General features: G+C 36.6%; 1 protein-coding gene across 5 annotated transcripts in view; it reads left to right on the top strand.

Annotated features, from left to right (window-relative positions):
• The first annotated feature begins 1,376 nt into the window (after positions 1–1,376).
• Positions 1,377–9,902, top strand: part of LOC129716723 (protein phosphatase Slingshot) — a 66,829-nt gene continuing 58,303 nt past the window's right edge. Inside the window, exons 1-2 of one of the 5 annotated variants that reach the window (XM_055666562.1) lie at positions 1,377–2,129; positions 7,059–7,105. In XM_055666562.1, coding sequence (XP_055522537.1) covers positions 2,067–2,129; positions 7,059–7,105 — 110 coding nt within the window. In that variant the 5' untranslated portion in view covers positions 1,377–2,066. Of the gene's footprint in view, positions 2,130–2,235; positions 2,419–2,748; positions 2,962–7,058; positions 7,106–9,902 lie in introns of those variants that run through there. The other 4 variants (XM_055666575.1, XM_055666579.1, XM_055666586.1 and 1 more) reach the window with 4 other exon arrangements.

Genomic DNA, 9,902 nt, shown 5'->3' with positions numbered 1-9,902 from the left:
CTCTGGGGCTCGATAAAGCCGAGAAAAAGAAAATTCATTTTGTTCATTATTTGTCGAGCAGTTGGACAGAACGAGGTACGGAGTACTATGGGGCAACGTGTACCAGAAAAAAACGCCAGTGTTACGTATGTCTTATGTATGTGGGCGAACTGTCATTGTAGTGATTTTGAGCAGATTTCGAGCAGTTTTAAATCGTGCTATAAAAAGCGAAGGACAGCGATAGAAAAAATTTTTAAATCACGGTTTACTTAAAAAATGCAGATCTTTCAGATGATATAAAAAACTGATATAGCTAAACAACCCAATTCCATCGCTGCAAAGACATAGTGTGCGTATGTGGTAATCCAGTCTGTGCGTTCGGCTTGCATGCACGTCGCCAGCACACACACTAGCATGCGTCAGTTCCACTTTTACTCAAAAGACTGCGCTGCCATAAGTGTCGCTCAATCCCAGGCAGAGTTCCCAGTCTTCTTGCTCGAGACCAACTGGGAGGTTGAAAATCCCATAAGGAACTGTCAAATAGTTACTTACAAAATTTAAGCAGTATTTTTCGAGCAGGAACGAGACAAATGCAGGGCTGCGCAAGTACACTGCGTACAGTGATTTTATTCAGAGTGTGGTACCACATACATAAGACATACGTAACACTCAGGAAGAAATCTTCCAAAAAAGTTGGTACAAAATGAACTACTCGAAAGTACCAACCTCTGTAAAAAAAACCTCTGTTTGAGTTGTTTTTGAAGGCAGTGTTCCTACGCAGCCCTGCATTTGTCTCGTTCCTACTCGAAAAATGCTGCATTGATTTTGTGAATAACTTTTTGACAGTTCCTTATGGGATTTTCTTTGGGGCTCGATAAGGCCGAGAAAAAGATAATTCATTTGGTTCATTATTTATCGAGCAGTTCGACAGGGCGAGGTACGGAGTACTATGGGGCAACGTGTACCAGAAAAAAAAACGCCAGTGTTACGTATGTCTTATGTATGTGGTGGTACCATTCGAGTAGTTCATTTTGTACCAACTTTCATGGAAGATTTCTTCCTGAGTGTTACGTATACGTATATGTCTTATGTATGTGGTGCAGCTCTTTTAAATGATATAAAATCTGATATAGCTACCCGTATAATCAATAACCATATAACGTGCCTGACAACTAGTTCGGGATATATTCTCGACTGTATGGGTTATTGTTAAACAATATGAATTGTTATCCGTTTATGGTTAATTATTATGCGGGTTATCAAATCTTATACTCATTTTTGAGTCAAAGCGAACGAGCGTGTATGCTGCTGGAAAACTTGACAGCTGCCAATGTGTCTTCTTTTTCTTCAATTCACCTAACTGCGAGCAGTAAAATTCATGCATGTGATTTGATGGTGTTGATGGCTGGCTGAATTGGAAGACGAGAAAAAAACAGCACACACAGTTTCTCCACTGTGAATTTCTGCTGCCTCTCTGTGTGAAGTGTGAACGTGAAGCACTCTGCACTTTGTCTTCGCAACGTGAACAACGACAGACAGTATAGGCGACGACGTTTATTTCGGTTTAGCGTTTTAAATCGTTGTGATAATCGTTTTTTTTTTACGTTCATCGGTCAGCCGCCACAGGCAAAGGCCTGACTGCTCGAAACGCAGGCAGCCTGACCTGTGCTGTTTGTTTGTTCGGTATAGAAGCAGTGTTTAGTGTTTCTTGTTCTGTGGCACCTTTCTGGTACGCTGCTGCTCTTCGCGACCGCCAGTAAGCAAGCAGAGAGTCAACCAGTGAGCAGTCAAGAAGGAGGAAAAAGCAGTGTGCTGAAGGCGAAACAAAAAGCAGGCCATCGTCGTCATCTCGCTCGCCAGTCAGTCACAGTTGCGAGTAAAGTTGCAGAAAGGAAGAAAAAGTCGTGTCGTGTGTGTATTTTTTTCATTTGCTGCACTTTTTTTCGAATCGGGTCTTAGTTGTTTCGGAAAAGTTACGTGGATGGTAACCGCGGTTGTTTTCGATACGGCTGTGTGGATAATCTTGTGAAAAAGGTGGCGAACAGACAGGAGGAAATTCTGGAACAACTTGTGGCCGCGAGTATGCGATGGCCCTGGTGACCATCCAGCGGTCGCCTAGTCTCGCAAGTTCAACCCACAGCTCTAACTCGGTAGGCTTTGAGTAATTTTGTAGTGTTTAAAATTTCGAAGTACATTTTTTTCCTGCTCGCAAGTGCAGTCTACTAGATTGAATGAGAGATATTACCGTAAACGGTATGGCGATTCCTGCGTGAAATTCATCGAGAGATCGTATTTTTGCTGCGATGTTTGGGTGTAGTATTTTTGCTTTGGTACAGTGTGCGTGTACGAACCGTGTTTGAATTTGGTGGTGTTTTCGCAATAAATGCAGTGTATAGTTTTTTTGTTTCGAAACCGAAGAGAAAAAAATGTGAAAGACAAGTGAGTTTATTTTTCAAGGATAAATCTTCCTTGGAAATTGAAGCTGTGCTTCCAGTTAGCAAAGAAAAACTTTTCAAAAATAGTCTATTCTGTTTGCGTGAATACTGTTGAGAAAAGGTTTAAGACGGAAGCAGTGAACGAAAAATGGTGTCAGCGCACTCGGATATCAACAGTGAAAAATCAAGTGCTGGATGAGATTGGGTTAATGCGAAATTCATAAGAATATTACGTCTGGCTAAGCGGATTTCTCGTGTATTATCACCCCATGCTATTTCCGTGTATGCGCCATCTCATTCTTGATGATTAATTGCGATCCTCCTGAAAGTTGATTCGGTCGGTCGGAAGAAAGTTCATGCCCCTGGGTATAGTGCGCCCAACCAAAAGAATTGAATAGTAAAAACGGGTATTCGAGGTGGAGCACCGCCTGCTATTTTGCTTGGTGCTTCGTCACCTCGTCCCTGTGTTTCGCTGTGTGTGAGGCGTGGTGAATGTAAATGGCAACAAAGGGACTCTGTGTGCGAGACTTGCGTATACGCTACTGAGGTGAGACGTGAGAGAGTAGAAAAAAAAGAACGAGGGAAAAATAGCGATTTTGTGAGTGCCCGTCGCTATCATTCGAATAGTGATTATGAATGACAACAGCTGCTAGACTGTTCACTCTATCCTACCAGCAGACATTTTCACATGATATCTTGTTCAGCTCCGCGTCTAATCTTGGAGCGCAAGTAGCTGCGAAGACAGGATGCAACCAGTGCTGGTATATCTGTACACTAAGGTCTTATTTATGCGTTTTTTGCGCATCAATGCACTTTTGAACGTGATTATCAGACACATTGAAAAGTCTGCATTAACCTTTGAAAATGTTAACTTAAAATTTGGTACAGTCAACCGGTGTAACTTTTATTTGTCAGTTTTATTAAAACATTCAATGTTTTTGCGTCAATTGAATAGTGTATTCTGTAACATTTGTATGGTGCTAATAGCAAGACTTAGTCTGTCATGATTGGTGAAAGCCTCAAGGTCGAATTTCGACCGTCAAGAGTAGACACCAGCCCACAGTGGGGAATCGCTGGCCATCAGCCAAAAAAATTTTTTTTCGTTAGCTGTTTCATAATATTTTTCCTTTATTGCTATAACATTCAAGTGTCTTAATCCAAAATTTGGGTGCAATATCATGAAATCTGAATTTTTTATGACTTTTCAAATATTGTGCAAAACAAACCCTTTTCATTAGATATTGTAAAATTCGGTTATAGTAGGCCTTACACTTAAAAATTAAAAAAAAACGTGATTTTTTTCAGAAAAATAGCTTAAAAGTTTAGTTGCCGCAGTTTGCCACGGTTGTGACTACATTCAAAATTTAGGTAAAAACGTAAGCTTTCAAATGCATACTGTCCGCTGCTGCGCAAAACTGCGCAAATTGTCACTTTAGTGAAAAAAGCGATAGCAGATTTATTTAGTTTTTATTTTTGAAGTTGAAATTTAATCCAGAAATAATTTAATCATAACCATGATACCCCATTAATGAAAATTTATGATATCGTACTCAATCCGTAAGGATAAAATATAAATTTGGACAAAAATCACAAAATTTATCAATGAAAAGTTATAGAATAAGTGTTAAACAAAAAACAGTAAACAAATCTGTATGAAATTTTAATTATGTCAAATTTTATCACTTTCTGCAAATTTAAAACAACATTAAAAAAATTCAGCACTTTTCAATTCATGAACATGAAATTCGCTAAACTGATTGGAGTGTCAAATACTAGCAGCAAATTCATACCATCAAACTCCGGCTAACCATAGCCCGTTTGAAGATTGCTTTTGCGTTTGCATACAAAAGTAAAGCACACATTTTGCTTTATGAGAAAAAACAAAAAACAGTCGTCGCCCTCCGCACCATTTCGTATTCAATTAGAACGTTGTATCATTCCAGTGTCTTGGTTTTCGAATTCATAAATTCGTTGAATTTTATTATGGAGCCTTCGACTTCAGCGGCACCACCTAATTCAATGTCTAGCAAGTTGTCAATTCATGGAGTTATACATATATTTAAATGTCCTCTTTCAACCATAAAAACCGGATTAGGAAGATAACATATATATGAAATAATGAAACATCGAAAATCACAAATGAAAATAGCAGCGAAAGACATTTTTCCTGCTGATAAGTATAATGAACTTCAAATTTTCTGGAAACAATTCAACACAAGCTTTAAGCGATCACAGCGGGAGATGATGATGATGATGATGATGACTTTTTCAATTTGTAATTAGTTTGTATTACCTATGTTGTTTTAGTTCATTTAAAAAAATATATATATTTAGGCAAAATTGGTTGATTTTGAGGGTTCGTCCATGAATTACGTATTTTTTTTAATGGAGAGGACGCCCAGTGGCACTACTTGTGGTCAATCATATAACTCTATAAATAAGGAAAAAAGTGCCAAAAAATATTAAAAATTTTGTTTCGTGCTTTATGGACGGGCCCAAACAAAAAATGGATGCCAAATTCGTGTTCAGCGCCCCAAAATTATGTAAATACCAGGTTTTTGTCGCATTTATCGAGATTTTTTTTTTGCTTGGCCAGCCTTTGTATGGAGTCGCCCCACTGTGCAGCTGCTCTTCATTTTCTGTGTCAGTGGAAACTTTTAGCGAGCTTCTCGTCCCAACAGGTCAACTTATGCCTTCCATGAGCCTAGACTAATTCGATTTCCTAACAATAAAGTTTGTAACAACTAAACAATTAAAAGTTTTTTTAACAAGGCGTTTTCCGACGAAGGACTATGTCTTACTTTTGGCATGCTGTGAAAACTGTAACATTTCTGATCTTGATCGATAGTTAGAATGTTTCACTTTTTTTCTTCAGATGAAACATCGCGTAATTTTTCAAAAGGACCTAAGTAACAATGACAGATCCTATCCTCTCTCACTTTGTTTCGTTAATTAAGTCGTATTATAAATGTTTTCCAAGCTTTCTTCCCCTTAATCGAGAGATCGTAATACTGTCTTGCTTACTATGCATTGAGTGTTTTGAAATATGGAAAATATAACATAGTTATTGATCAAAGAGAAAGTAAACAAAGAGAGTCTCTCAATGTTAGATAAGCAAAGACTTGGTGCTACATTCCGTATCGGAACTCGACCTTCTGTTTATTGTACACAGACTTCGCAGCCAACTGTTAAGTGTACAGGACAATTGCGGGGCTAGCGCTACGATCTTACTGACACTAACAGTCTCTCCCGAGCCGAGACTCGAAACCTACGACGACTGGCTTGTTAGGCCAGCATCGTACCTCGAGACCATCTGGGAGATGTCAATGTTAGATAGGTCCTTTTGAAAAATTACGCGAGAAACGATTCAAAGTAGGATATATGTTTCTGATTTCATCTCAGCCCATATATTGATCTCATGGATCATTGACGCAAAAATTCTTTGATCTCAGTCGTCTGTTTTCCTGAATATCAGAAAAATGGAAAACAATTTTGACTGAGATGTGATTCTTCAAACGGCTCATTAGCGTTCAAATGATAACAAATATCAGGGAAATTAGGGAAAATTAAACAGCCTAAGCACACAAACGCTGGTTCAACGCAGGACTACGAATGGTATGATAAATTGCTGGTAGTCCGTTGCCTTCTGAAAAGGTATGAGAAATTTTCGTCGCATCGCCAGTATTTCCTCCAAAAGTTTCGTTTAAATTCGATGCCATTTGATCGGCATTGCTGATCGATGAAAGTAGACTTGAGTCTATCTTTTTGATGTCTGTGTTAGAAAATTAATTTTGTGGCAATATTGTTTGGTTGGCATTGCTAGTCGAAGCATTCGTTAAGTGTAGCTGTCCATTTCAGTTTCACAGAATGTAACCCAGTATAGTAGAGAAAGACGAAGCCCTACGTCAAAAATAATAGGACCAATGTTAAAACATTTATGGCACGATAGCTGGAACAGTGATTTAATTGGTGGAACGAATGAAAGCGTTGTGAAAAATAGTTTATTTTACAAACATTCAGCATAAAATGGTCAAATACGCCATTTTAGAGCCCCAGATGACGATGTTCAGCTTCTGAAAAACAGCTTAAAGTGACCAATGTGTGGTTTCTTCTAGAAAGACATGAATGGCCATGTACCATACAATATGGGTATTTTTCCGAGCCGGAATGATGACCAAATGCCCGACCAAATGCCCGAAACTGGACAACACCCAGAAATGGTCAAATACCAAATACCGAACACTTTCGGAGTCAGACATTTACTTCAGACATCATTTTGAAATCCAAGATTTCCGGATTCTGGGAACAGCCAAAGCGAATATCATCCAACACTTTGCAGAAATAAAAAAAGTTATCGGCCACTATTTTTTGAAAAAATGGAAAACTCACTTAGTTGAAAATCTATACCTGTTTAACGTTGTAAAAGTATCACGAGTCCGATACTTGTCATGACGACCGCGTCCTTCACGCCATCGAAAGCACCGTTTCACCGGCGGCGGTGTTGAACGGTTTATTTTCTTTCATCATTTCCCTCGTTGGCGTTGTTTCTCTTCGGCGTGCCGTCAATGACAAACGTGTTGTCCTTCGTACCTTTACTAACCTCTTGATTCACAGCATTCTCTTTGCTTTGCTTCACTTTTGCAGGATACGAGCGGTGCGGATGATGAAGAAAATGCTAAAGTGAACAAGAGGTGAGTGTTTTTTTTTCTATTGTAGTTAGAACATTGTTATCATATGAAAGATTGCAATTGTTGGCCATTTGTTTGCTGCTTAGAACACAAGTAACTTCTTAAAATTTGTTGAAAATGTCCATCTTTTCCTGAGAAAGGTTTTTTTAAATAAGAATAACAGAATCAAACAGAATTTTCGGTATCATTTTTTTTTTTAAACAGTAGATTCTCATACTAAATCCGCGATAAAATACTGTCATCTGATTGCCAGTTTCTTCAGATTTCCGATGGATAGATTTTGATTGACGTTATCCATTCTCTCCAATCAGCTGGTTAGACAAAGCAAACTGCATCTTCGGTCTTTTCGTAAAGTTTTGCCAGGTTTTAGAAAAAATGTTTAGCAAATTTTGCAAAAATTCTAATTGTAATAGCAAACGTTTTGTTCAGCAATCGAGGTTCAATCAGCATCAAATCTGTCATAGTTTTTGTTCGCCTGTCATATTAGACTCTGACATTTTTATGCAAATTGAGCGAATAAGTATGAAACAAATAAGTTAAGAAACTGCATTTGGTTAATCAAATTGATGAACCCCTCGTTAGCTGGAAATGAATCCTTTATTGACACCTTCGTTTTTCGTCAAAACTTGGCTCACCAAAATTGCTCTCACTTTTAGTTACTCAAACCAACATATCGTTAAGGTAGGGCATTTTTTTTAAATATCAAAGTGGGTAGTCGCTATATAAAATTTGGCCTCCATATTGATTTTTTTCCGAAATATCGATTTTTAAACAGGTGTCTATCCACTTATTTTAAAAAATTCTTACGCCAACCGAAAGCTTGTGTATGTTGTATCAAACAAAAATTATATCAAGGTTATCAAAACATGTTCGACTCGACCGTTTGGTTTTTTCGTGCAATACTACTCCACTAAAAATGCTGTTACACATTACACATTATATATGCTTCAAAGCAAATCTCTTACCGATGCATGCACTTTTCCTGGCGAAGTCGAGCGAAAGTCGAGAAACCAATTTTCACCTCAGGATTAGTTTAATAAAAGTTGAGAAAAGCTCACTTTTTAGACAAACTTCCTAACCGTTTTCGTAAGAAAAAGTTAACAGCGTCACTACCGCCTGACGTTATTCAACTAAAACGACTTTGTCAAAAGAATGCCCTTTTCACCCAAGCTTCGTTTTACCCATCTTGATCTTAAAGAGAAAACAAAATTTTCCCCTCCTGACAACTGATTTGACTGAAGCTTTTTTTTTGGTCGAAAACAGGCCCGGATTTGAGGGGGGAGGGTCCCCCCCCTACTCCGGGGCCAGACATTAAGATAGAGTAAAGACCTTTTTTTTTGCTCGTGACCTTCAAAATTTAAAATTTGAAAAATAATTTTTTTTGAAAAAAAAAATCTAAAAAAACCCACTTTTTGAAAATCTATTTTTTTTATAAAAACTATAAAAGATTACCTTAACATTGTCTGTTCGACCGTGAAGAAATCAAGAAAACCAAGTTTCAATTTCTTGAAAAGAAAAATTTAAAGGCATATTTTTTTAGAAGGACAAAATTATAATCTACAATTTGCCAAAGAAACTATGCCAGTCAAACATACCGTTTTGGCTGTAAAAATGTTATTAATTCGCAATAGAGCACTCTATAAGGAATTAAAAATATTTTTACGAACAAAACGGTTTGTTTGGTTGCACAGTGTCTTTGGCAAAGTTGTAGATAATAATTTTGTCCTTCCAAAAAAATGTTCCCTGTGAAAAAAATATTTTTTTTTCAAATATTACAACTCTTTTTTCCTGATTTGTCCTTGCTTGGATAGACAGCACCGTTTAGGTAATCTTGTGTTGTTTCTATTGAAAAATCTGTGTTTTCAAAAAATGAGCTTTTTTAGATAACAAATTTTAAATTTTTCGTTTAACCTAAAAATCTACTATATAAAAAAGGAATTCCGTAACGCTTGATCTTATTGATATTATTCCCTCAGTCTCTGAGGTTTACATTAATCATCATCATTTTGAATCGTTCTAATACAAAAATAATAAGCGGTTATAGATGTTCAGGAAAGACATTTGAGAAAAAATAATAGGTATCTAATTACTAAAACTTGAGATATTATTCACAAAACTACGTAAAACATGCAAAATTATGACTTTTCATACTTAGTTCGTCTCCAAATCAAAATTCAAAACGATGACATGTGGTTCTGTTTTTCATTAAAATGTTCGTTGATGTTTAAGAAAGTAATTGGAGAAAAAAAAGGTATCTGATTACTGAAACTCGAGATATTATACACAAGACTACGTGAAACATGCAAAATCATGACTTTTACGCTGAATTTGTCTCTAAATCAAAACTCGAAGCAGTGATCTGTAATTTTTTTTTGTAATAAATTGTTCGCTGTATTTAGGAAAGATATTTGAGGGAAAAATAATAGGTATCTGATTATTTAAAATTTAAATATTTTCCACAAAACCAGACCATAATTTTTTAGGCTCAATTTGTCTCTAAATCAGAATTCAAAGCGATGACACGTGATTTTTTTCAATAAAATGTTCGTTGACATTCAGGAATGACATTCAAGATAGAAAAATAGATAATTGAAAATAGAGATATTATACACAAAACTAAGTAAAACATGCATTATCATGAATATTTTGGCTCAATTTGTCTCTAAATCTTAATTCAAAGCTATGATATATGATTTTTTTTCCAATGAAATGTTTGTTTATGTTCAGGAAAGACTTTTGAGTAAAAATAACAGATTTTTTATTACTAAAAATTGAGATATTATTCACAACACTACGTTAA

Source organism: Wyeomyia smithii, chromosome 1 (assembly GCF_029784165.1).
Source record: "Wyeomyia smithii strain HCP4-BCI-WySm-NY-G18 chromosome 1, ASM2978416v1, whole genome shotgun sequence".
Classification (NCBI taxonomy): Eukaryota; Metazoa; Arthropoda; class Insecta; order Diptera; family Culicidae; genus Wyeomyia; species Wyeomyia smithii.
The sequence above is the reverse complement of the archived record's forward strand: the minus strand, read 5'-3'. Positions and strand labels throughout refer to the sequence as shown.